This window comes from Sciurus vulgaris (genome assembly GCF_902686455.1).
Source record: "Sciurus vulgaris genome assembly, chromosome: 12".
Taxonomy (NCBI): domain Eukaryota; kingdom Metazoa; phylum Chordata; class Mammalia; order Rodentia; family Sciuridae; genus Sciurus; species Sciurus vulgaris.
Genome location: NC_136473.1, coordinates 50,487,505 through 50,515,253, shown reverse-complemented (window position 1 = coordinate 50,515,253; position 27,749 = coordinate 50,487,505). Strand labels below are relative to the sequence as shown.

Below are 27,749 nucleotides of genomic sequence, written 5' to 3'. Positions count from 1 at the left end.
GATAAAAGAACAATTGTTTCAGTTATCTCAATTTGCATGTCCAGATTCCCAAGCACCATTTGTTCACAAAGCTCTCTTTCAGCCAGCTAAAATTTTCAGCACCTTTATTCAATATCTGTGTATGTAGGAGTCTTATTTTGGGCTCCATTCTTCTATTCCTCTGCCCAGTGTGATTTTTTTTAATGCCACATGCATTCTGGTTTTTAGCATGTTTGTGTAATATAACGGGAAGTCAGTCAGGTGTTGTGATGCCTCTCTCATAGTAATTCTGTTCTAGATGGCTTGAACTCTTCAGGGTCCTTTGTGGCCCAAAGTTTTTTTCAGCATTGTTTTCTCCAGGTCAGGGGAACATGACATTGATGCCTTGTGGAGGATTGCATGGAATCTGTAATTGATTTTGACTTTGATACTGAAAGAATGGACATTTTTTTAAGCTGTCTGTTTTATCTCAACTCCCTAAGGTTTCCCTCCCAGTAATGGGAACAAAGCCCTTAAAGCTGTTCTCTGTTCCCAAACAGAGAGTAAAAGAGTAAATTGAGCCAGATAGCTAGATAGTGCTCAAACAGTAGGATTACCAGAAACTATTGACCAGAATCTACAGCCTGTTGTAAAATATTGTGAAACATGTTGTCAGCAAACCCAGACCCCCTTTGAAATTTCCTGGCAGCTTTGTTCCCCCTTTCCCCCTTTCATGTGCGACCCCTCCCGATGTGTGGTTTCTGCCTTTATAAACCTACAAGATTTTCTGCTAGGGACTCGACTCCTGGAGTTGGGTCCCAGCGCGCTGGAATAAACACCTCTTGCGGTTTGCATCAAGTGACGCCTCCTGCGGTTGATTGGGGTTGCCGTCCATCCATGGGACAGAGTTGGGGTTTCCTTTTTGGGGGCCTTACATTTGGGGGCTCGTCCGGGATAAGATGGCCCCCCCTCATCCGCGGAGTCGACCTTGGAGGTAAGAAGGGGTACCCCGAAGTTGTCTGTCTTTGTCTTGTGTTTTGTTAGTTGGTCTGGTTCTGTGAGCGCGCTTTCGGTTTCCGTGGCAGCCGTTCGGTGACTCGTGAGAGTGGCCGAACAGTGGCCGGCAGACGTGCCTGGGGGGCCACAGGTTGCAGCCCTGGGGGACGCCCTGAGGGTGGAAGGAGAGCCAGGGACGCCTGGTAGTCTCCGTCGGTAAGGGCGCTGATGGGGTTCAATTGGTGGATCAGAGATTGGCGCCCGTCTGTATCTGGTTCTGTTGTGTGTTTGTGGCGGACAAGGTGGAGGAAGGGTTGGAACAACTGCGGGGTTCTCGGACTGGGCTACTCTCAGGTGGACCCCAAAGGTTCCTTCTCTGGACTCCCCCTCCCGACAGCCCTGAAGGGTAACTTAGCAAAGTAGCTTCAGTCTCAAAAGTAATGAAAAATAAGGTCTCATAATTTTAACATCCAACCTGTCCTGATGAGGTGGCTAAAATGCCTTAGACACAGAGTTTCTGTTAAAACCTGTTAGATCCTTCCAGATCTCAGTCAAGGCTTACATTGAAATATAAATAAAAGAAGCCTAAAGGCTCAGTAGGAGACCGGTCTCAAACCCAGGGAAAGAAAAGGTAAAAAGAGTCTTTAAAACTCCAGCAAAGTAAATGCTATATTTTTAATTATATGTTTTTTTGAGCTCATGATTTTTTGATCAGTTCTATTTTTTATTCAACTAGAGTTTTTGAACATCTGTTACACTGCAATGGAGATTCACCTATAAAGTTACAAGGGCTTGATTTTGTGTTATTTGTATGTTGTGCTGTCTGATGTCATGTTTTGTCTGTATCAAAACTGAGCGCTCCTAAAATTAAAATTTAAAAATGGATCCAAATACTTTTAATTCACGTGATTTAAAAAGGTTCAAATTGGGTAAACTAATAAGAGTAAAATGTCTTTGAAAATAACTTGCAAGTCTCTAGGTGGTCAAGCTAATAAAATATTGATGTTAATAAAGTGTCTAATATCAATTGTTTCTAGGACTTTTCTTCAACAGGAAAGAGACAGCAAATACTGTACAGAACACTTGTCTGATATCTTGGTTACAGAATAAGTGAATTAGAGTTAACATGTATGGGATTACTCTAATGTGTTTGTAGAGACATCTGATTAATTTACAAAGTTAGAATGCTAATTGTTAAATAACATCGAGTACTTTTAACTCCTTAAATTCCATGGGGTATCATACTTAAACATTATTGGTGTTTTCATAGGTTGGTAAATAAAAGGGTTTAAACTTGCTTTGTGTCATCACTAAACTAAAAACAAGGTTACTAAGAGTTATGTCCTAACAAGTGCACTTCTATATACAAAGGGTCCCAAAAGTTTCAACTGTGTTTCAATTAGAGTACTATAAACAACAGAATATTTAATCTTATTAAAATAGAGTAATTTATCTAAATTCAGAAATTTCATAAGAGTTGTTTCAGAATGTGAACAAAAAGGGGTCAACGAATAGGAAAGAGAAAATAAAAGGTTCTGGGTATGGAAATATATTTAGTAAAAGGAAAAAGGAAATGTTTCTGGGTAAGAAAGTGCTTGTGTGATGAAATACATGAGGGTCTAAGTAAGTGCTAAGAAAGTCTGTGTAAGTAAAGGGCAAGTTTCAACAAGTTTGTGTGTAACTAAGTTGGTTATATGTATGTGAGACAGCTAAAACTATTGAAGGTTTTTCCTAAGGTGAAATACTAACGTTCTGATATAAACCAAAGTTTAATCTATATGGTAGAATGACATGGTAAAATAACAAGGATTTGAAACACTAATTTACTCTTAACTTTGTGTCTATTAAGTTTATTCTTTAGAACAATTAGTCTTAAAAATTGGGGTGTATACAATTATGGTTAAACAACTATTACAGAGTATTGTACTTTGTTACAGAGTATACGTTTCTCTTTAAAAACTCAATTTGGTAAGATAAAAGTGTCAAGGTATTTGTGAAATGGTCACTAGTTGTATATTAAATGTGTTCATATTTTTCAGGACCACAAGTTTTTAAAGCAAGGAATTTATTAAGCTCTGCTATCCTCCAGATTAAACTTGTCTGTAATGGTAATCTTAAACTTATAAAGAGTAAATTTTATTGGGGATTTATTTCTATCATTTAATGTTCTATTATAGGACCTGGTATCAATAGGGTATGTGTAAAATTTGTTACTTTTTACACTGAGATAAAGAATTTCAAATGTAAATGTATTTCTAAACATTAGAGTCTGATTTGTTTAAAGGTTAATATCGTGAAATATGAAAGAAACATGAAAACATTTTGCCACTTAATCACAAAAGGAAAGTTAAAAGCTCTCTCAGCCTTTCTTTGATTCATGTTTTAGATACTATGTTAAATTGTGTTAATTATAAAGTTTATATAGACTCAGGAAACAGTATATGTAAACTACTTAATGATATTTAAGGAAGAAGCAAAGATCAACATCAGAATTAGAACACTTAAGATCTGTAAAGAGCCACGCCTTACCTGAGATAAGGCTCTGCCTCCCACCTCACTGTGTGTAGAATACCTCCAAAATAAGCCAGACTTCAGCTTATTTAAAGTTATAGTCAAAAGATTGGTTCTTGTTGTAAAAGTACTGTGATCTCAAATAGGGGATAGAATGTAGTTCTCAATCAAAATTCAAGATAGCTATTATACAAGCTGAATATATTTTTACTCTTGCTAATTTCATTTTGTAAAACTGTTACCTGTTAATGTTTTGCAGAAGTAGCTGCTCCAAGAACAAACAACCTAGGTAACTTGTGATAATAAGCCATCACCTATAGAATAGATAGTGGTAACTTCCAGTACTAATGCAGACTCCAGTTAGATAAAAGGGTAAATAACTGTAAAGTTATGGACATTAAAGTTAAAGCCCATTACTCTTAATTTATGACTGGTGAGACTGGCTTGCTGGATAATTAAGATCAAACTTAGAAATTGGAGTTAAATACAGAGGTCAAGAAACGTCCATATTTGGGTCTTGCCCTCAACGTTAGCCTGAACCCAGGGAATAAGAGAACTTCTCTAAGGAGCATTGCAACTCTGGGTCACACAACCTCCTGATCAAGGAGATTGTTGACTAGAGGATGAAAAATCATCCAGTGCATCTGCTGCAGAGGAGGGTCATGGAAAAGGGGAAACATCCCTTGATGTTTCTAAAGGAAGTCACCTCATCAAGAGACCCTGCCTAATCAAAGTCACTGGTGGAGCTAAGGAACCGCTCTTAAGTTCTGTACGAGTGACCCCTGTGGGAACTCAGCTGACTCTTTAACAAGACAGGAACCAGGTCAATTTGACCAGCTTGATCTTAGATACCCAGCAAAACAGTTAAAACCAAAATATAGCCATTCTTGGGCATTTAAAGGAAATAATAATTAAATGTAACTTAAGATGTACACTTGTATTAGCCCACTAGAATAAAGGCTGGAAGCTACAAATGAAAGAAAGATTCTTCAGCAAATGTGCCTGATAACTATCAAGAGAAACTGCCAGAGTCAGAAGTTTTTAGTCAGTTTAAGACCTTCCTAAGCTACACAGGTAGACTTAATCTATGTTTGCTAGTATGATTATCTATTCCTAAGTAACAGAAGTATAGAGATCTCTAGTAAACACAGGTTATACCAATAAAGGGATATTTTACAAAATCAGATAACATTAAGTAGCTTAACTATATTTTCTGGGGACATCTATGACAATGTTAAAGTCCCCAAATAAAGGCCTTGTTCTCTCCAGCCTTTGCTCGGCCTAGTTATGGGAACAATTTCTCAGTTCTTCCACATCCTGGTGAGAGATTAACTTCTGTCATTTTCATGATACTCAGTGGCATGTTTCAGATGCTGCAACATTTACTTTGTGCTAATCTCATTTCAGGACTCATGTCTTTTTGTTCTTCTATCATAGAAGCAGCCGCCCCCAGATGACTTTACAACCTGCTCTTCCCCAACCAGGCTTCTTCCTGGGACCCCTTGATTGACCCGATTTTTAGAAAAGGAACTCCAAGCTGCTTGCCCCACGCCACCCACTTCCAGCTCGAAGAAGCTAGAGCGGTCATCGACCTCCTTCCCCAGCAGCATGGAGTTCCTGAGATTAGAGGGGGGAATGAAGCCAGAATTGGGAACAGGTAGTTAGTGTAGAAATAGGGGATCAGGTCAAATCGAGGAAATGGCCATAAAATCATCTGCCTCTGGAAGTTGGAGACTGCCCCTGGAAGAATGGAATGTCAAAGATCTCCGGAGCCCATTGATTACCAAATTTACCTGCCTTTATCAAGGACTGTTTACCAAGGACTGCAAACAAGGGGCTGCTAATTGGTGGCCCGCCCCCTGGGCTCTTGCCTGCCTGAAATCACCTAGTCACCTTCATCAGGGAAAGAGTAAGTGCTGTATAGGTACTAATGCTTAGGCAACAATACCAGTCCCTCCGCCAAGGAAATAGCTTTGGAGAAGAGTATATAGAGACAGAAGTTCCATGATTAGAACTTACCAGAAAAGAAAATGGGGAAATGAAAGAATGGACATTTTTTTAAGCTGTCTGTTTTATCTCAACTCCCTAAGGTTTCCCTCCCAGTAATGGGAACAAAGCCCTTAAAGCTGTTCTCTGTTCCCAAACAGAGAGTAAAAGAGTAAATTGAACCAGATAGCTAGATAGTGCTCAAACAGTAGGATTACCAGAAACTATTGACCAGAATCTACAGCCTGTTGTAAAATATTGTGAAACATGTTGTCAGCAAACCCAGACCCCCTTTGAAATTTCCTGGCAGCTTTGTTCCCCCTTTCCCCCTTTCATGTGCGACCCCTCCCGATGTGTGGTTTCTGCCTTTATAAACCTACAAGATTTTCTGCTAGGGACTCGACTCCTGGAGTTGGGTCCCAGCGCGCTGGAATAAACACCTCTTGCGGTTTGCATCAAGTGACGCCTCCTGCGGTTGATTGGGGTTGCCGTCCATCCATGGGACAGAGTTGGGGTTTCCTTTTTGGGGGCCTTACAATACAACGTCTCTTGTACATTGTCTGCCTTACAATTCATGCACACGGAACTTCTGTCCAAGTTCAGTGTCTTCTTTATTTCTCTACAGTGTTTTCCAATTTTCATCCTAGATATCTTTCACCTCTTAGTTAAGATTATTCCTTGGTAACTCATTAATTTCATTTTTTTGTGATGTTAATGTGAATGGGATGGTTTTCCATATTTGTTGCTGAGGGAGTTCATTATTGGTGTACGGGAAAGCTATTCACTGTGTATCCTGCTGTTTGTTGACATTTTTTATCAATTCTGAGTATTTTGGTGGAGTCTCTTTGGTTTTCCAAGTATGGAACAATTTAACCTGCAAGAGGGGAACTTGTGACTACTTTTTTCCCAACTGCATTACATTCCTTTCTCTATGCTCTGGCTAAACTCTGGAGCCATAACTTGAATAGTAGTGTGCAGAGTGGACACCCCATTGTTTCTCATAGAGGAAATACTCTCAATTTGTGCACCTTCAGTATCATGTTGGCTGTAAGTCTCTTGGGTGTAGCATTTATGATGTTGACGCTCATTCCTCTATGCCTACTTTCTTCAAGAAATTCTTTCATTAAGCTCATGTGGATTCTTATCACAGAGTGCTTCTCTAACTATTGAGATAATCAAGTGACTCTTTTCATGATTCTTTGTTCTGTATTACCTGTACTGATTTGCCTAGGTTGTTGCAAATGCATACACCAAAAATTCCACCTACATGGCATGTTTGGATTAAGGATACTTCTTTCCATGCACATGCACACTCAGGCATGTGCAAATACAAGTACACATCTGTACCACTTTAGAAAGCACTGCTATCAAGTTAAGGGAAAAGGAAAAATGAGAAGCAAAAAGTTTATGAGGAGAAGCATTACTGTTCATGAAAAACCAGAAATACACTTTTTAGTTATCCAAGTCCAATATTTTTACTTGATTTTCTTTGGCTGATTCTGAGGGAGAGGGCAGCTTTGAATATTCATTAGTCAAGCTAGTACTAAATCTTCCTTTTGTGTCTTCAAAGAGGAGAAAATTAGGGAACGAGTTTCAATCACTGCAGCCATGAAGCAGGTAGTGTCTTTGAAAGTAAATGAACTGAATGCACAATCTCATAGATCTTACTTTGAGTTCCTGTGAATGCACAAGTCTTCTCAAAATTATATCACAAAGTCACTACAGAGTACACCAAGCGTATTCTACACTTTGAAATTCAAATGAATACTTTGATTTTATCATTCACAATTGGCCTGAACACTACCTGATTTTTAAGGGCTACACCCTGAAATATTTTTCTCTGTAAGTGATGACATATTTACCTAATGAATACTATAAACTATACGTCTGCATCTCTGTGTAGGAAGGGAAAAAGAGTTCAACAGAGAGAACTCTGGTTTCTGAGAAGGTAGGATCTGTGCCAGGTGTAAAACCAGTCAGAGGATGAAGGAGAGGATTAACCTGCCAGGTCAAAAGAGGATCTCACTGTAAATTCTAAAATGACAGTAGCTTGATTTCCAAAGTGGAAAGCTGACAATCCAGCCATCATTTTCCTCTTTTTGTTAGCCAAATCTACAGATGATTTTATGAATTATAAGGAGTTAAAAACTCATAACCCAGTAAGTATTGGCCATGTTTTGTGGAAGTGGGTGCAAGAACAGCGATGCTGGAGGCAACCCGATACCTCAGGTTAAATTATGCGACAGAACTATCATTAAAAAATAACATTGTTTGACATCAAGACAGGAGACCAGTGGCACAGAAGAGAAGACAGAGAGAGAATACCACACAGGTATACTCATCTGACACTGAAAAAGGTGACAAAAATATATCTTGATAAAAAGATATCCTCCTTAATAAATGGCACTTGGAAAACAATATCTGGAAGTAGGAGAATGAAACTAGAAACTACTATGCCCACAGCTTTGCTGCTGACCCACTGCTTTGCATGCCATTCTGCTCGAACTGGGAAGACCTCAAATGTCCACAAACAGGAGAATAAACAAATTTTGGCATATCCATATAAGCAATTTATGAAGAGTAATAAAAAAATTTAAAAACTGATAACTGCAACAGCATGAATGGATCTTAAAAAAGTTCCAAGTGAAAGAAATCAGACATGGAGTATACATACTTTATGATTTGGTGATACATTCTTGAACAAGAAAAACTATTGATAAAAAGAAAATCAATGCTTGCCTGGGCCTAGAAGGAGATGTGGGTATTGATGGCAAATGAACAGGTTGAAATCTTTGAAGAGTAAGGAAAATGATGTATGTCTTGTGGTGACAGAAGACATATATTTTGTGACATTCTAAAGTGTACTGAGAATATGAAGGACTCTGTGTAAATTAAACCTCATAAACGGTTATATTTCTTTAATGACAATAAAGTACCCATGACAATACTCTTTTATGAGAAATACAGCTCTCATACAAAGAGATGGACACTTGAGTTGATGGGTTCTCTTAATTAACATCTCAATTTACTCAGTTAATGACATCAGTTAGGATACAAGAGAATACAGTTTGGCGGAGGGGACTCTTTCTCTCAGAATATTGTTGTATATCACATTTCAAACATTAATTACTCATTGGTAGAAATTTTGAGTGTAAGTGTACTTCTCCTATTCCACCTTTGCAGAATCATGAATTTTTCTATTGCCCATTTGTGTACATTTATCTAGGTGAAAAGCAATTTGATGTACTTCCTTTGGAGTGAGACCCATTTTTCTTTGATTTTACATTTTCTAATTAGCATAAACAGAAGTGAATCTATCTCATATGCACAGTTGGATAAGGAAAACAAAAGCAGTCCTTCTGTGCACCTTAAAGTATAGAACGGGTTGAAATTTTTCGTGTCCCTTTTGTGCCCCCGTGTGTGCATTCCCTTCTTGACCCCCACACACTGAATGACGACTATGAATCTTGTGGTAATTTAGCTCCTCTATGTCTAGGGCTTCATATATGTTTTGTATATTAAAGTATATGTTTCTTCATATATAGAATAACAAGAATAATTCTAAATGATACATCTGTATGTTTTAGAGATAATGTTTGTTACAACTAATGTTGTAAAACATACATTTGTATGTTTTAGCCATAACTTTTTCTTATATGTTTATATTATTTTGTCCATAGTTTTATATCTTATTTTTCCCTCAATAATGTTCATAGATGTAAAGATTTTACCATATTTGTCCACTCAAAGAATGAAATTAGATCTTTCATCCCACACAAAATTCAAATCGAAGTGGATCAAAGACCTAGGTATGAGGGAGACTTTGCAACTGCTAGAACTATATATAAGTTCCATATTCCAACATATTGGGGAAGACTCTGATTTCCTTATAAAGACTAATAAATCTCAAGATGTAAAACCAAAAGATTATTAAGTTCAACTCAGATCTTGCAGGACCTCAGTACAGGAGGGATCAACTGGCATGCTATCCCCAATCATGGTGACTGGAACATCCATGGAGGGATGTCCTAGTCAGGGCAGAGGCTTCTGTGACAGCCACAGCCCACAGAGATTGCATAGCCGGGGGTTCCACAGAGGCAGAAATCCAGCAAGTAATTTTACCAACTCTACACAAGTCCCAGCAAAGGTGACTTGGCTCCAAAGTATTACCACCAGTGGCAACAGGAGCTCAAACACAGGCAGGAAAACTGATGTTCTGCCCCAGACTCAGGGTGGTACCCCTGTGTTCTACATCAACCAGGATGGAGCCTGCTATGCCACAGATCACACACAAAAAGCCTTCAAACACAAGGCCCACACTTGAGGACAGCCACAACATTCTGTGCTACTTGAAAGATGACCCTGTGCAGAGGAGTGGGTGCTCAGCATTCCACGCCATCAGTGACAGACATGAACCCTGCATCCTGCACTCCTGCTTCCAAGAGGAGCAGCCAGATGATGCAGCATAACACACCCAAGCACCCAGGCTCAGGCCCCTGGGTTGAACAACAAAAAACAGCCGGTGAGAAAAACATAGCAACCTGGAAAATAGTGCATGTGCCGCACCAACACAAGGAGGACACAAAGTTCTAAGTCCCAGAGTTGCCAGTTAACTCTCATTCAGACTCACAGAAGAAGACAGCTCTTGAGGATAACACCAAGCAGTCAGCAGAGAACCGGGGGCATACATAGTGCCAGTAAAAGCCACAAAGTGGCTTATAAAGGTGAACCTCATGTGTGTTAGCTACCTCCCAGCGTACCCTAATAGAAACCCACTGACCTGTGACCTGATTGCAGCAGATCCTTATGTACCCACCATGAGACACCCAGCACCACAGCAAAGAGGCTGATATGCCTCTAACTTAGACCACCACAACCCCCACACACATCAAAATAGGCATGGGGAGCCCATTCTGGATGTGACAGCACTGGACTCACAGGACTCACACAGCTCTCCTTCAGGAGAGCTCACACAAATACACTCCCTTACAGAAAAAAATTAAACAGGCAGTGAAGTCACAGAAAATCAGGCACGATCCCTGTAACTGAGCAGAAACACAGTAGGTATGCAGATACACCAAGGACAAGAGAAGGCCTCCTAGACTTTTATCTCTACTTGAAATAACTCTTTGTTTCACTAGGTTGGGTCTATTACACTTTCTCCTCACTCCCTCTTTTTCTTCTTGAGTTAGCTGTTCCTGCCTCACATCCACCCTCCCTATCTTTCCTTTTTTATACCTTGGTTTCTATTACACTTTTCCAACTTTTCTCTCTCTGCTTTACTTTTCCAAATCATTTCCTTCCCTTTTCAGCAGCTATATTATAAAGGTCATTTTACTATCTTTAATAACATATTTATTGACTTATTGCAGACTACTACCACAATTTTATACCTGGATGAAAGGAAGCATGGAAGCATTTTCTACATGTTCCCCACAAAGTTCTGCTGGTAGATTGTGCTGATCTGATGTGACTGTAGTAACAAGAGTTTAATATCTGATCACAAAGTGGTGCTGATACTGGGAACAGCTGAGTATACACATGGTACGGGAGAACAATACCTGGCTGTTTGCCCTATCTGGGGCACTTAAGAGTAAGGAGCTCACTAAATAATCCCTTACACAAAAGTATAAGAGATAATCATCCCAGAACATGGGAAGACACGCAGACCAGAGGAAAAGGGGAGCAAGCTTCACTAACTGTCCAGAAATTTCAACAACTGACCTTGCTGACAACAATGAGAACAAAATGTTGGACAAGGAATTTTAAAATTCATATTTAAAATGATTGATAAACTGTGAAAGAAGTGTAAGGAATGAATTATAGAGAAAAATATGGAATGAGAAATATTTCAATAAAGAGAGTCAGTCTAAAAAAGAAACAGAGAATTCCTAGAAAAGATTAATTCACACAGAAAACACATTCTCCAGCCCTGAAGGTAAAATTTATTATCTGCAAAGTAATGCTTTCAACATAGAATAGGCATTAAGATACAGTGCACAGAATACAATAGAAATCTGGGATAAGATTAAGAGAACACATCTAAGAATGGCTGGTGTGGACAAAGGTACCTAAGCACAGACTAAGGGAATGAACAAGGTTTGTAAAAAGATATCAGAAAATTGCCTAAACCTTAGGAATATAATGCTCTCCAAAATACATTAAAATGAGAACGTCTAATGTACACAATGAGGATGGAAGTGTGAAAACCTGGAAGAGAAAACAGAAGGTTGCATTTTCAGGTAAGCCAATTAGAATTTCAACTCATTTATCAGTGCCGACATTAAAAGACAGGAGGGCTTCGAAACATATCTCTAATATCCTCAAAAAACAAACAAACAAAAAAAAAATCAGGTGAAAACCAAGCTTATTGTATCCACCCAAACAATCCTACATAATTGAGTATGAGATAAAAACCTTCCATGATGGACAGAAAGTCAAATAATTCAATATGCAATATCCCTGGAAGAGAGTTCTCATTGGGAATTCAATCTCATTTAGAAAACACCACCACCACTTCCCAAATGCATGTACACTCAATCTCACAAGTATATTAAAATATGGAATGCATACAAATACATATTAAAACTCATCTCTTCAATACTTCCCATGACATACATACTGAAATTTCAAAATATGTATTCATATAAATATTCCAAATATTTGAAGAGGAATAGAGAAAATACCTGAGAATTCATTTTTCTCTATTGCCATACTCACCTCCTTTTCATAGAAAATTTGATTGCGCAGAATCTCTTCGACAATGTCCCTCTCATTGTCCATATCGATTTTTGTCCTGTGAAGTGACAGAATTTAAGTCAGTAATTGCAAAACTTCCCCTCAGTATCACCAGTAGAAAGCAAGCACTTCAAAATGTTTTTTAAAATTAGGATATTCTGCCACACATGGTGGCAACACACCTGTTATCCGAGGAACTTGGGAGGCTGGGGCAGAAGGATTGCAAGATCCAGACCAGACTCAGCACTTTAGTGAGGCCCTAAGGAACTTACTGAGACCAAACTAAGAAGTGCTGGGGATGTGGCTTAGTGGGTAACTCCCCTGCATCCAATCCCCAAAACAAAAATCATGACAACAACTCATACTGATGGGCAAGTCAACAAGGCTCACTTTTGACTTCTCAACTCAAACCCGAAAATGAAGGAGGGCCTGGAATGAGATGTTTCAAGATCTAAAGGAAAACAATTCCCAGACAGGATTCCTGTAACCAACCAAACTCTCCTTCATATCTCACAATGTAAGTCTCAGCTAACACAAAAAGTCAATAATTAAGGTCCTATCAGACCTTAATGAAATTAACTTAGAATTCAACAGCAAGAAAAATAATGCAAACCATATGAACAGAAGGATTTTGAACAATACTCTTTGAAGTAAAGAATGGACCAAAGAAGAAAGATATATTTTGAAGAAAGAAGAGAAAACATAAAAGGAATCAATATTTCTAGAGTGTTCTTTTTTGGTGCTAGGGGATTTGAACCCAGGGCCTCATGCTTGCCAGGCAAGCACTTTACCTAACTGAGCCACATCCCCACACCCCAACCAATACACCTGAGACAGTATGAAAACAATTAGTGGGAAGTGTTTACCACTGAGTACCTACAATTTTAAAAAGTAGGTCCAAATATGTAAACTCATACGCTACAAATCAACACCTTAGCAAAGGAAAAACTAACTGCAAAACCAGTAGAAGACAGGGGTCCAAAGTGACTGGAGCAAAAATTAATGAAATTGGGAAAAAATACAAAGAGATGAAAAAACAGGGAGTTGGATACTTGAAATGATAAAGAGGATTGGTAAACACATAGCCAAACTAACCAAAGGAAGAGAAGTACAAATCCACAACAACAGAGATGAGAAAGGGGATAATAGCACAGATGCTTTTGAAATCCAGAGGATCATTAGAAACTATTGTGGAAATGTTAACACACTGGAAAATCTAGAAGACACTGACAAATTTCTAGACACATATGACCTGCCCGTGTTGAGCCAGGAAGAGGCAGAAACCCTCAGACCAATATCGATTAATGAGCTTGAAACCACATTTAAAGGCCTAACAGTAGAGAAAAGACAGGACCAGTGGATTTTCAGATGAATTCTGCCAGATCTTTAAAAGAGTAGTAACATCAGTCTTTCTCAAATTATTCCCTAAAATTCAAAGGGCACACTCCCAGATACACTGCACGAACCCATAACCTGATACCACAACCTGACAAAGATACACCAAGGAAAGACAACTAACTACACATCAAAATCCCTGATAAAGAAGATAGATGCAAAAATTCATATGTTCAATGCAAAATGCATGCAAAAGCACAGTAAGAAGATAATACACCATGCATCTTCCTCCCAGAGATGCAAGGATGGTTTGACCTAAGGAAAATCAATAAATGTGATTCATCACTTAAACAGAATTAAGAACAGGAATCATATGACCATCCCAATAGAGGAAAGGGTCAAGAAACTACTGTCTGTGGGCCAAATACAGCACACTGCCTATATAGGTAAAGATTTGTGGTTGGGGGAAGGGTTTCTGGGGTGGTGGTAATCCAACTGGGGGCAACCTGTATGCTGTCCAAGCACTCTGTTGCTGAGGAACAGCCCAGCCCCTATACATGCAGGTTGGGAGGAATGTAGCCACACCTGTAGGACCCAATTATCCACAGAGCAGAAAATACCAACTACCTGAGATTTTGCCAAAAAAGGTTTCCCAATTTCTGATTGATAGTACGACACACCCTTCATGAAATGTTGATAAGTTTCCCCCAACATGTTTATATAAATATCCTTAGCATACATATTATCCTTCATGGACATATGATATATCTAAACACAGTCACCCTTATCATATGCATGCATGTAATGATTTGAAGTCACATTTATCTGACCTAGAAGGATTCATTCTAGTAATGAAGCTTCTAAAAGAAAAGAATGATATACTTGAGATTTTGATACATGCTCAAAAATCACTCTTCAAACAGGTTTTTCAAATTCCATTTACTAATAATGTGTAAGAACATCATTTTCCTCACATTTGCCAACATGTGAGACAACTACATGAATGACAAACTTATTAATGTAGTTGAACTATGTGTTAATACAAGTAAAGAACTGGCACCTCCCTGTTTGGCTACCTTGTTCTGAGACTCATGCAAGGAAGAATAGCCCTAACAAAGGTATAAAATTTGACAATTTTAAGATAGCCCAATTTAGAATTCATTTTAAAAATTAATAACTATTATCTACTGGGAAATATTTCCATAGTCTTACTGATCATGATGTTCCTTCTCAAGAGCCAACTGCTGTCTATTGGGTTTTTGAAGTTCATCATCACTAGAGGCAGAAGCAGCACCACCACCTTCCCACATCGCTGGGGTTTCAATTTTCTCTATTTCAGGTTCCCTGCAGTGTTGTTCATCCTTTCAGGAAAGATTGATAGTGAGGGAGATGATACTTTTCAACAAAAGGCACATTTCTGTTTTCCTTGACATTAGAACCTGGCTTTGTGGAATTGTCATGTCTTCGTTAAGTAAAAAGGAAATAGGTGCTTACTTTAATAATTTTCTAAATACCCTCCAATCAATATTTATAGATTCTGCTTCATTTCTCTTTGAGTGAAAGAAACCATGTTCCAAAAGGTAAAAAGGGACATTGTTCATACTATGCTTTAATTTCATCCTCTCTTGGCACCTAATGTTTTCAATCCCCATGTGACTCGCAGGAGGAAAAAGAGAAGAACACGATTGTTGTCCTCTTCTGTCTTTAGTACCTGATCTGACATTCGAGAGGCAGATTAGAGAACATGACTTCATGAGGCTTCAGGAGCGATAGGCAACATTCCTGATTCCACACTAAGCTACTCTTTCCACCACTGCCTTTACCACTTTTCTCATTTGGCTTCTGGGGTTTTAAAAATGGGAATGGTTGTCACTGAAGTTAAGGCCAAAGTTACCACAGAACGAGGGACAGAGGGAAACTGCAGAGTTGCTAATACACAACACTGGAAAATGAGCTTGTTTTCTGATTTCACAATCAATAACCATCAGGAAAATCACACAGCCTGAGGATGTGGAAATATCTAGCTTGATATTCTACTTATAATATGGGAAAAACCAAGAAAGTTTAAATGATCCCATCCACACTCCTAGTGTCGTGACCTACCATTTTATGGGAAAAACCCCAAGGGAATGATTCCATTGATTCCACTATGCTGGGTCAGAAATTTCATCAAATCATTCAGATAAATTTCATCCCATCAGATACATTACATGTGTAATTTACTTAAAGTAATTGGATGTATTGGAGAACAATAGGAAGCCTCATCTACTTATCTCTTACATAATATCTCTCAATGGGTGTTCTTTGTTTTTGTGTTTCTATCTATAAAACTCAGTATACCTTAAACCTTGTCTTCTAACGTGGAAGTCATGTACCAAGTGTTTGGCTGGGGGTGTGTGCTCCTAATGTGATGAAACCACACGTCTAAATTTACCCATCTTTTTATAACACCACCATGTAAACAGCTGATTCAAAAAAATGCAAGAGACTGGTGTTTTTTTTTAAAGTGTGGAAGCATATACAGTTGTTTCTAAATATTTAAAGTCATGTTGGAACTATCCTTTCAAAATTTTGACAAACACTGAAAATCTGTAACTATGAAAGCACAACAAATGTATACAATATGAGTTGGAATGCTCAAATGGAAATACATTTAATGATGTAAGAAAATCATGTACACAGATGAATAAAAAAAACCCACAAAACTCATGGGACTGGTGATTTCTGAAAAGTGTGGCAGCATAAACATTTGTTTCCCTGACTCCCACCTCAGTCCAATGCCCACTGGTCCCAGGGTTTTCAGGACCTGCCAATTTCTTCACCAGTACACCACCCCCTCACTAATCTCTCAACCCTCCAGTCCCCCAACCAAGCTCACTGCTCTGCCTACTAGACCCTTAGCTTCAGTATCAGCCCACAGCCCTGCATGCCAAGCTGTCACTTGGCCAAGAGACCCACCTGGCCTGGCACAAAGGTTCAGCATCAACCAGTAGGACCGAGCACCTGGCCCTGATCCACCTGGCCCAGGAAAGCTGGGTCCCCTGGATATGGTCAGCTAGGTCCCCCTGACTTGACAAATAGCTTAGCCACCTTCCCACAATCCAGCTTGTCCCGTGTGCCACTTTACTACCAACCCCAGCCCCTTCACACCGGGCCCACAGAGCCCCACTAGTTTTTAAGTATCTAAAGTCATCCTGGAAGTATGCTTTCAATATTTTGACAAAACATAAAAAACCTATAACCTTGAAGCACAACAAACATTCAGAATATTAGCTGGGATGCTCAAACTGAAATACATTTTTGTATCCCTACTCACTCCTGTTGTACTTTCTCACTCTCTTCCCAATATTCTCTTGATTGTTCACTTGGATGAAAACAGTTTTTCTCTAAATCAACACAGCAAGATACTCTGAGCAAGTAACAACTCTTTACCAACCACCTCTACTACATTACTTTCCCTGTTCACAGGCCACTTGGACAAATGCCAGAACGCCTTCCCATGATTAAGGAGCAAAGATTATGACATTATGAGAATATTTCCCACAACCTGAGACTCAAATTCCCAGGGGTCCTCTGCACTTTGTAACAATGCTAGACAAATGGAAGTCCATCCAGTATACAGAGGAATTAATGCCTCTATTCCAAGGATGGACTTTGGCTACAAGTTATTGTAGATTTTAAGAATACTTTAACTTGACAACCAGCTACAAGTGTTTTAATATTAAACATCAAACTATGATCTTTTGATTCTAAAGGGCAAGGCTCAACAGTAATTTCCCTTGGCTTTATCTTCATTATGAAAACAAAGTAAACATGATTAAAGCAGAATAGTCATTGAAAACATACCTTTAGTTCGTTAACTTCACACACATCAAGTCTTGCCTGTTCTTCCTCTGATGTCTTTGCTGCAAGTACTTCTGCTGACAAATCCATATACTTTTAGTTAAAAGAAGCAATGTAGAATACCTACAAACTGAGTCTTTATAAAACTATAAAAAAAGTTTCAAGACAAAGGTCTACTTTTATTTTCTCAAAGAATTTAACTTTAACCATCACCTAAATTTTTGATGCTTACATACACAAAGAAGGAATTCATTTGTAAAAAGACACCTACTGATGCTAAAGTCACTGTCTATTTCAGCAAGACCTAGTTGCCATAACACCAGAAACAGCTAAAATTGAATGCAACAGCATAGATATATTAGTTCCTAATTTAAACATCTTGAAAATACACTAAACAGTTTGATTCTATTCTGAAGAGAAGAATCCATAATATTCATAGAATACTTCATCCTGTTGTGATGACATAAATCACTTGGCCTGTGGCATAGATAATGGTGTCACAGTATCTATTCACTAATTTGAAAATATATACTGTGAAAACTAAAAGGAACTTTTGATTTTCCATGGACTATAATTGGCTAAAATGAAACTAATGAGACAACACAACTCATAAAACTCTTTCTTACTGATCTGAAAACACAGGATTTCAGGACTACAATGAAAATTTGGATATTTACTATAGAAAATATTGTTTCATCTTAACGAATTTTAAACCTTATATTCTTAGGTCATACTGAATAAAAAACCATCAAAAAAACCCACTGGTTCATATTTACAATAGAATTCATTCTTTGATATTTTAGTTTGCTCGTTTGTGGTTTCAATATTGTACACTTCCATTTTTATCTAGGCCAGTAGAACCAAGAGTAATTCACAGGGCTAGGATTGTGGCACAGTGGCACAGTGCTTGCCTAGCACACGGGACACACTGGGTTCACAATCCTCATCATCACACACACATACATACATAAAAGTTATTAAGAGTAATTCCTGAACAGTCTTACCTGGGTATTTATTTTGAAACATTTCACGTTGCTTTTCTTCATATGCAACAGCTATTTCTTTACTGATATGTGCAAAAAAGTAATAAATAAAATTACTATTTTAATACTGATCTGGAAAACATTTAGCAAATATATCAAATGAATGAGACCAGATCACACAGTCAGATCTATTAACAGAACTTTATCACACACACTTCAAGTTGCCAAAATCAACAAATATTTTTTAAGACAGTAATGAGAGGACAAAAAGGGAAAGTGAGGCAGACATAAATCAAAGACCTTATGGTTTGGCACATGATACTGGTATTTTCAATGAGGTCATGCTATCCATGACCTCTTGGGCCAGAAAGTACCCTGAACTCAGAAGAAGTTCCAGCTTCTAAACACCAGCCTATTGTTGCTAAACAAGTCATTTCCCTGTGTTTTCTTTCAACAATATGGATTTTACTGCTTCAGTTCACCAGGTTGGAGATTCAATGGAATGTTATAAAACCATGCTCAGAGAAAGAGGAAAGCAAAGTAATAATTTTTTCCCTATTCTGCAGTATACAGGAATTGCAGACAAGGATCAAGCTGTGTTTTCCCTCATGTTCCAATATTGAAGTACTCAGAAAAGACCAAGTCCTAACTTGGCTCATCAGTTATTCTCTGAATCTAGAATTTCAGAGAAGTCAGCTACGCAATGCTTGGTAAATCAATTTATAAATGTATCATCCCATTAAACAATATAATTGTCACCTGTGATTGGGTCAATCAGTCACACCCAGGGTAGAAAAATAATGAATGTTGACACATGACTTGGACTATTCCTACTCCTTTCCTACCTATTCAAACTCTGAACCTCGAGCTCTTTGTTCGAATAATGCTTAATCTTCGCGTTTACATCCAGTGACTTGGAACGCAAAACCGGCTTTATGTGGAAAGAGTACTGAAACATGATGAAGTTTAGCTCTCTTAAATTCAAGTTTTCTTCAATTTCATAAAATTGTGCTCCATATCCTCCTCATGAGGCTAATTTTAAAATATTTGAAAAAACTTGAGGGATATATACCATTGGGAGAGTTTCATTACTACAGGAAAATGATCACTTGAGGGACAATGGAATGATGGAACCCAACCCAGGGAAAGAAGATATTGCTCCTCCCATGACCAAAGAAAAAGTTCTCAACACATGCAAAGGCTCGTTGGCTGCAGATCTGGGGACACAGAAGAAACACAGGGGTGATTACCTCCTGCAACATTTCTGAAACCTATCTGAAGGTTTAGAATCATGCCTCATAGCATAACTCATCAGAAAAGTCCCAAATAATTTGTCAGCTCCATGCAATTCTGACACTAAGTGAGAAAGGTCAGTTTCCTCACTGTATGTGGCTAAAATAATAGGTCCAGATGCCAATGCCTGTGATTCCACTTTGGGAATAGTGAGGAAGCACAAATGAACATGAATTCAAAAAGTGTCTGACTTTTAAGTCTATGCATGCATTACCATGAACAGTGAGGGGGTCTGGATCAGTTAGTGCAACCTGGCAGTAGAGCTTATTTTTTTACCTAAATGCAAGAGAAAATTTCAAGGGCATCATTGTAACAGTAGTATCAAAGGAGTGATAATGATGTCCTTTTCCTCTACCCTACTTGTGAAAGAGGGATGTTTTCCTTGACTAAAGGACAGCCCTAGCTTCTGGAAAAAATTAGGGAGGTATGGTTGAAGGTACCAGCTCTTAACAGGAAATTCACAAGATTTCTTATTAAATGGAACTAATTCAACATCAAATAGGTGACACTCTTGGAACCCCATGCAAAGGGGTTCTGGATGATATCAGGATGCATAACCATAAGCTCTTCAAAGTCCTGAGGTAGGGCTTGGGTGTTCTGCAGAGAACAAGAGAACCTGCCTAACATGCCTGAGTCCCTAGTGTCAAATCCCAGCTCTTGGATGGAACAAAGTTCTGAAAGAAAACTACAACCTTTGCAACGTCTGACTTCTCTAACTTTGTTTAGTGATTTTGGTTTCATGGCTGCTTTGCCAAATTACCAGAACTACCAGAATTCAGCTGAAACCTCATGTAGAAGGTGCAACTCTTGTAATGACTTCAATCCCCCTTTCAATAGAAAGTAGCATTTCATGTAAACACTTACAGGTTATCACTGCAATTGACTGCATAGGACAATGCGGTCCTACCAGAGCGATCTTTCAAACACACATCAACTCCTTTTTGCAGCAGCAGCCTGACTGTTCCTTTGCTTTTGTGTCCTGCTGCGAGCATCAGTGATGTTCTAAAAGAGCAGAGAAAGGACTTCACCTCAGGAACCTTAATGAAGTTATTCCAACAGCTCACCTGATCTATACTACCAGTTTCATATCTTGCCTGTCCCTGTAACATTAACCATTTGCACATGCAAACAGAAACAAACCTCTAGAGCTCTTCAGGGTTCATCTATGTACAAGAACGTCAGGGATAAAAGGAGGCTACAGGAAGTGTCTTGACCCACTCCGGTCATACAGTGTAGAATTTACTAATTTAATGTCCTTTGGTGGACTAGGCTGAAGTCATTTATTTGAAATAGGGAAGAACTGAAGAGAACGCGTCTCTACTATTTGCCCAGAATACATTCTTGTGCTGTAATTCATAAACAGCTGAAAATCTAAGAAATAAAACTGAACTTCAGGATTAAAATTGGAATAGTAATGATAGTAGTAATACACTGACAGTATGTTTATAAGAATAATGAGTATGCTTACTAAAAATATAGTATTACAATATTCATGCGAAAATAGGCTTCAGAATGCTGGTCATAGGTGTTGCATGTAATGATGTTGATAAAATATTGTAGACTGCAAACAATGTGCTATTGTATAAAACTTACAGCCACTTCACAGGGCTAGATTATCATCCTTTTCACAACAGGAAACATATCTGTTGAAAGGTAATATTACCAAGGTAGTACAACTCTCATGTAAAAACTAACAAGTAAGTAAACCCAGTCTTGTGTTAACTGAATAGTCAACTATAACTTTTCCCTTTGTCAAAAAAGTATGACTTTTCCTGAGGGAAGCCAACGATTAACTAGTTTAGGCTGTTGTTCTTAAATATCACCATTCCAATTAAGAACAACATCAAAATTTGTTAAGACTCAAAAAAGAAAACAGGAACACCAGCAGATAACAGCAATCAAATGTCCTATAAAGACACCCAAGTGTCAATCCTTTTCATGAAAAGCAATTTAATTCAAACAGCATCCAAAAGACAAAATGATTTGGAACACTGCTTTAAACCTCAGAATTCTACAGGCAAGTATAAAAAAAGCAAAGGTTTAAAAATCAGATGACAAGGATGGGAAATTCAATACTCAAATGCCAATGAAAAGTACCAATTTTCAAAGCTAATCGAAATACTATGAAATACCATTAACTAATTGGAAAAGCACAGTTGCAACAAAATCTGATGATAAATAACAAAACATCACTCTTCACTGCAATGGTAAAAGAATAATGTTGTGTGGTGTTGTGTTTCCCACCCTTAATAATTGACAACTGATGGTTTATGCTGAAAGCGCTTACGATGCCCTAAACATTGTAGGATAATGGACTTCTTCCCATTAGTGGAACATTCCTGACTCATGTATTCTTACCATTTTACACCACACTAAGGTCAAAAGGAGCAGAAGAGAAGTAAAAGCCTGTACCTTCCATGATGATCCGTCGCATGGATGCTCGCTCCCATGTCCACTAGGAATTCTGCCATTTGCTGATTGTTTTCTTTCACTGCAAGCAATAGTGGAGTGAGGCTGTCCTATAAGAAAACAGGAACACTTCAGATTCACACAGGTGTAGATTGTAACAACTGAACTGCAAATCCTATAAAGGACCATAGGAAAATGAATTTATAATAAAGAGAGAAAACACACAGTAGCTCTTCCTCCTTAGACCACTGCACTTTGACAAGTGCCGCTCCTTCCCTTTGAGGTGGCCCTCCCCTGCCTATGTTGCCAAAAGGACATTCAGCCATCTCCACAACTCACTGGAAACACTGACTGACTCCAGGAAACATTCTTTACCACGGTACTATGCACTAATAGGATCGCTCCACACCTGACCTACACCTGTTTGAGGGCAGGGGCTCTATCCTTGACTTGGAGACAGGAACCTTAACATTTAGTAATAAAATGTTCAAGTATTTCTATTGAATGGAAGAGTTAGATGCTCATCTTCACAGCAGGGTTTCTCGTTGTATACTCTGAAGCATACTTACTTTCCCAGAAGCACTGTACCAGCACAGAAAGATTATTTGAATACCTGTTTCTGAAATATTACAAAATGGTATATTCTACGGCCAGTGAGAATTAACATTTCTTAATGCCGACGGGGCAACAGTCATTGGTGGGAATCACTAATACTTTAGGAATTAGAGTGTCAAGGAGCTCTAATATCCGCAAGCTCTTAAATGATCATTTTCATTTCAGTTATATATAAGATAGGCAAGTACAGAAAATACTCCATGATTTTCCCAGACAGGGGAAAAGTGCGAGACCTGTCCAGTAATAATGCCTAACTGTCATGCTATCAAAAATAAAAATGAAAATCTCTCCCCCTTCCCAGTAAGGCATTACAGATTTCATAGAAGGGCTTCAACTCTTCTACAGGTGGCTCCCTCTGCCAGAAATGGACAATTTGACAGTCAATTATCTACTCGTCCCTCTTCTGTAGCACCTCCTCAACCTCACATCTGACTCCTCCTAAAATGAATCCCTGTGCATGTTTCCAACTCGGAAAGTTTCACTCACAAACAAGGAATTCATACTTTCCACAAATGTTAAAAGACCCTGTTCATACGCAAACGGAATTGGTTTTCAAAAGTCAACCAGACCCTTTTTTCTCCTTTTCCCCAACTACATAACTTTCATATAGGTCTTATTTATTTCTCATTTCTTTTACTTGCCTTTTCCCCTAATTGAGACTAACCACTGAGAGATAAGTCATTTTTATACTACTTGTCAACAGTAATGAAATTCTGCTTGCTTATCAAAGTCTTTCTTTGGTTTGCATTTTAAGATCAAGCCCAATTCCAGGCTGGGTGCAGGGCTACACTCCTGAAGTACCAGCTGCTGAGTAGCTTTGGGTAGGAGAATAAAAATTGAAAACCTCTCTGGGGATTTTAGCAAGACTCTGCCTCATATAAAACTAAGAGAGGACTGCTCTCCAGTATGCACAATATGTCAAATATGTCAAAATTCATTTCACTCTCATGTATCACTACAAACAACAAATTTAAAAAGCAAATAAAAAAAAAGAATTAAAAACCATGAAAAAAGTGCACAGTGGTAAAAACACCCCTGTGTTCTATCCCCAGCAACACACACACACACACACACACACACACACACACACACACACACACACACACTTGAAGAATATTTCCAAGGCACATGCTGGTCTCCTGCACTGTTTTACACTTACTGGAAAAAATTGGTTCATAAGGTTGTAAAAAATTACATCTAAAATTTCTCTTCTTTTATTAAGTATTTAACTTTAAAGGAAACTGTAACTTGCAGTACTTCTTTGAAAGGATAAAATTGAAATTGTCCAGGTGTATCACTATTAAAAGAAATGGATGTCAAATAACTGTAAATAAAGTTGATCTAAATATACCTTGTTTTTTGCTTCAATCATCGCCTTGTGCATAAGCAGGTTTGCTGCTGCGCACGTGTTCTTACTGTAGACGGCATAGTGAAGAGCAGTGTTGCCACTGGCGTCCATCACATTTGGATCTGCATCAGACTGCAGCAAAATCATGGCACACTCCTCCGCCTGGAATTGTACAGCCTGTCAGGATTGCACCAAGGAAAGGATCGTCAGTTCCAGGAATTCAAGTTTAACATGCCACAGGTTTACCAACTAATCACATTTGAGTGAAAAAACAATGCACCTTCATTCTAGAATTCTATTCAAACCCATCTTCAGCTACTATATACCTTAATGAGTGCTGTGCTCTTGTCATCGTCACAGATGTTGACATCATAATTCATCTTTATCAGGAGTGTCACCACTTTGGGCTGGTCATAGACACAGGCATAATGCAGAGCAGTCCTATGAAAATGAAAGGACTTTTCAGGAAGATGTACACACTATCACAAAATTAAAAATTAGTCATAAATTGGAAATTAAAGTATGTTAAATGTCACATACCTCCTCCACTTCCCAAAAAGTATTCAATTATTTTCTGCAGAAACTATACAGAAAATATCACCTATTGAAGGGACTGAGCGAGGGGCTGGGGCTATTGTGCTGAGGACACAACCCAGGACCTCATTCATGCTAAGCAGCATGGCACCCTTGAGGTACATCCCCAGCTTAGTCTAACAGAAATAGAAGAACATGGCCTTCACTGTCGGTAGAACCTCACTTGGGGTCTTACTTTAAGTTCTGTTACTGACTGGCTATTACCTAGCCTTTCTCTTTCTCTGTCCTCACCCATCAACTGGGAATGAAGAGTAGTTACCTAATAGGATACCAAAGTGATGCATAGGAGAGAATTTAGGACAATGATTTAGAAATTGCAGGAGAAATGACAGTTCAATACTGTCTATTGTGATAACCACATCTATTGTGGTTATCAGGCTGTCTCCTACTTCACGATGATAATGTCTCCATGAAGTAAAATAACAAAAGTAGACCTGCTGCTCAGATAATTTGAATAAAGTATTGCAATCAGTACAAGAGGCTCTTCTTATATTTGAATATCATCACTATTGGAATTTCACTTGGAATTCATGCTATTCTCCTGTTATATTTGGCAGCATTCATGAAATATTCTTCAAACTCAAAAGATCATCACAATCCATGGTGCCTTATGTTAGGTGAAACTGATACAAAGAAAACATCCATGAGACCTCCCCTCATAAGCTTGGCATTTGATTAAGTTTGACTGGTAAAATTACAGTGTACGGGAAGGACTGAATAACAAGAACAAAAATGGAAATTTTCCTTTGAGTTTCAAGAAATGTTAAAGTGAATATAACTCGGGATTCAAATAAAAATGTGACTCATTTTATTTGATAGGTATTGAATACATGAAAACGATGTGGCAAACTTTTAACGCCCATCTTTAAGACTGTTATATATTAAAATGTGTCATTTTTCTTTTACAATTAACTACTTTCAGAAATGCCTTGTTTTGAAAGGAGGGAGAAAACATTTCAAGTGCAATTGAGTCACATCACTTCACTTTAGTATCTCACTTTGCTACTCTGGGCAGAGTGACATGATAGGTTTAATGATGGAAGGGTCCTGAGAAACAGGACAATCTGCCTGCTACCTAACACATGTTCAGATTATGTCTGGTGAATAAATGGATTGAAAGTAATCAAAGAGAATATGTGAGCTCAATATTTTTGACAAAATTTTTAAAATAAAATATTTTAAATACTAATGAAAATTGACGTGTATTTGTTTTCTTCAATGTCCATACTGATGCACATAAGTGATTCACATATTATCTTCACGTGTGTATTAAATTGGTACAAAGTCAAAGCATACACATATGATAAAATGAACCCATATTAAAATGTGGAAGTACAAATGAGATTTCTTTTATTTCAGAGGTTTAAAGTTGGTAGAACATACCAAACCAAACCACACACATGAAAACACAAAATTTAGAAAGCAAAATCAGATACATGCAAGATACATACACCTGCTCTTCCTGAGGATAATTTCATTAGTAATATTCCTTTACTACAGTTTCTGCACTAAGTAGAAGTACCCAGAAACTTTTGATCACAGTTGACCTTAGGGAACGTCCAAAAACATGACCTCCAAAAATGTTAACATGCTGAATTACTAAAATTTGTGCAGGCAAAAAAAATATATATATAAAACAAAGAGAAAGATACTGAATACCCACACATTCTGAAAACAAACAAGAAACCTTTATTAAGAAAAGGAAATGAAATTTTCAGTTATAATTCAACTGTCTGCAAATGATGACTCTTTAAACATTCTGTATGTATTTTTGGTAACCTGAGACAAGTGAATTAGGGTGTACATGAAAAAAACTGATTTTTTTTCCCAATTGATACACAAAACACATAGTCCCACTTCAGTCCATATCTATGCCACCTGCAATCATCACCTATTTTTGCTTCTGACAGATGCACTCCAAATAAGTTATTAAGTCTAATGGGTTTTCATAACACATTGGTATTTGAAGCTGTGTAGACAAATACGTTGTAAAAATGTTGAAAGTACATTGATTTAGCTGCAATTTGCTGACATACAAGGCATTTTTATTTTTATTTTGGTAAACTGAACTTCAGAAAGCTTCTTCTAAGCCTTGAGGTTTGGCTCCACCTGTGAGTCTAGCAAGGCGCTCCCTTGGATCAATCTTCCCTTTTCCAAAAAGAGAAGAAAGGATTTGACTTGACAACAGCATGGTGAGGCAGTACCCCGTCCAAAAACTGCAGGACACAGAGGATGAGGAGGTTCAATACACAAGAAAGTAAACTATCTTAGGGAGGGGAGATCCCCATTCTCCCTGTTCATCCCTGGGCACAGTCTAGAAGTTGCTCACAAGGTCCACATGTTCCCCTGCAAGCTGCTCTGGCCCCCTGCAAGCGGGTTCCACCCAATTGACCTACCGGTTCTTCTCATCCCTCTCATTGATTCCACCGTCTCCACGACGGAGCATTCGCTCCACTTTGGACACCTTACCGACAGTCACAGCCTTCAGGAAGGTATTTCCAGGGACATACCCCGACCGGTACCCCCTGGAGTGACCTCTGTGACACCGCCTGCACCCAAAGTCCAGGCACTCCATTGTAGCGACGGGAGAGGGGCCCGAGGGCCCCTGCTCCAGAGTCTGCACGTGCCAGGGAGGGACTCAGAGGTGAGACGCCCCTCCTCCCGACTCAACGAAAAATCTCCCCTTCAATCTACAACACTTCCCACCGAGCCAGCCAATCGAGTCGGCTCACAGCGCCCCAAAGGCAAAAGCTCCACAGTTTGCCAGCTGGCCACTAGGAGACAGTTGTTGCCAGGCGTCCTTCCAAACGCCAGAGCGCGCCCCCTTACACCATTCTGATTGGCTGGGCTGTGGAGGGTTCCTCAGCGCGCGAGCAGGTGCGTGAGGCCCTGGGCGGGGCCAGCACCTGCCCAGTTTTCTTTCAAATGTCAAACTTCATTGGCAGTTGTCCTGAGTGTTCTAGACATTCTCAGGACAGGCTTGCGCCCGGGGGTTGGGGGGGGGAAGCAGCCTTTGTGTCTGGGTGGGCCCAAAGTAGGGTGAAACTTCAGGATGCTCAAGGTCCTATCTCCAGTGACACTCCCCTATCCAACTTCTTCTATGTTTCTATCCCCAGCTCTGTTCCTCTGCCACAAGCTGC

At 38.8% G+C, this 27,749-nt stretch overlaps 2 protein-coding genes across 8 annotated transcripts in view; both read right to left on the bottom strand.

Annotated features, from left to right (window-relative positions):
• The window catches only part of LOC306641943 (uncharacterized protein), a gene marked incomplete at its 5' end in the record, with an annotated part of 437,033 nt that overhangs the window by 72,397 nt on the left and 336,887 nt on the right, over positions 1-27,749 (bottom strand). The window lies entirely within an intron of this gene.
• The window catches only part of LOC306641184 (uncharacterized protein), a 204,142-nt gene that overhangs the window by 132,349 nt on the left and 44,044 nt on the right, over positions 1-27,749 (bottom strand). For 5 of the 7 annotated variants that reach the window (XM_079106117.1, XM_079106119.1, XM_079106114.1 and 2 more), the window contains exons 2-9: positions 24,342-24,456; positions 24,019-24,192; positions 22,056-22,162; positions 20,508-20,645; positions 18,372-18,433; positions 17,371-17,444; positions 14,737-14,885; positions 12,172-12,247 (exon numbers count right to left, since the gene is read on the bottom strand). In XM_079106117.1, coding sequence (XP_078962243.1) covers positions 12,172-12,247; positions 14,737-14,885; positions 17,371-17,444; positions 18,372-18,433; positions 20,508-20,645; positions 22,056-22,162; positions 24,019-24,192; positions 24,342-24,456 — 895 coding nt within the window. Of the gene's footprint in view, positions 1-12,171; positions 12,248-14,736; positions 14,886-17,370; positions 17,445-18,371; positions 18,434-20,507; positions 20,646-22,055; positions 22,163-24,018; positions 24,193-24,341; positions 24,457-27,005; positions 27,094-27,749 lie in introns of those variants that run through there. The other 2 variants (XM_079106116.1, XM_079106115.1) reach the window with 2 other exon arrangements.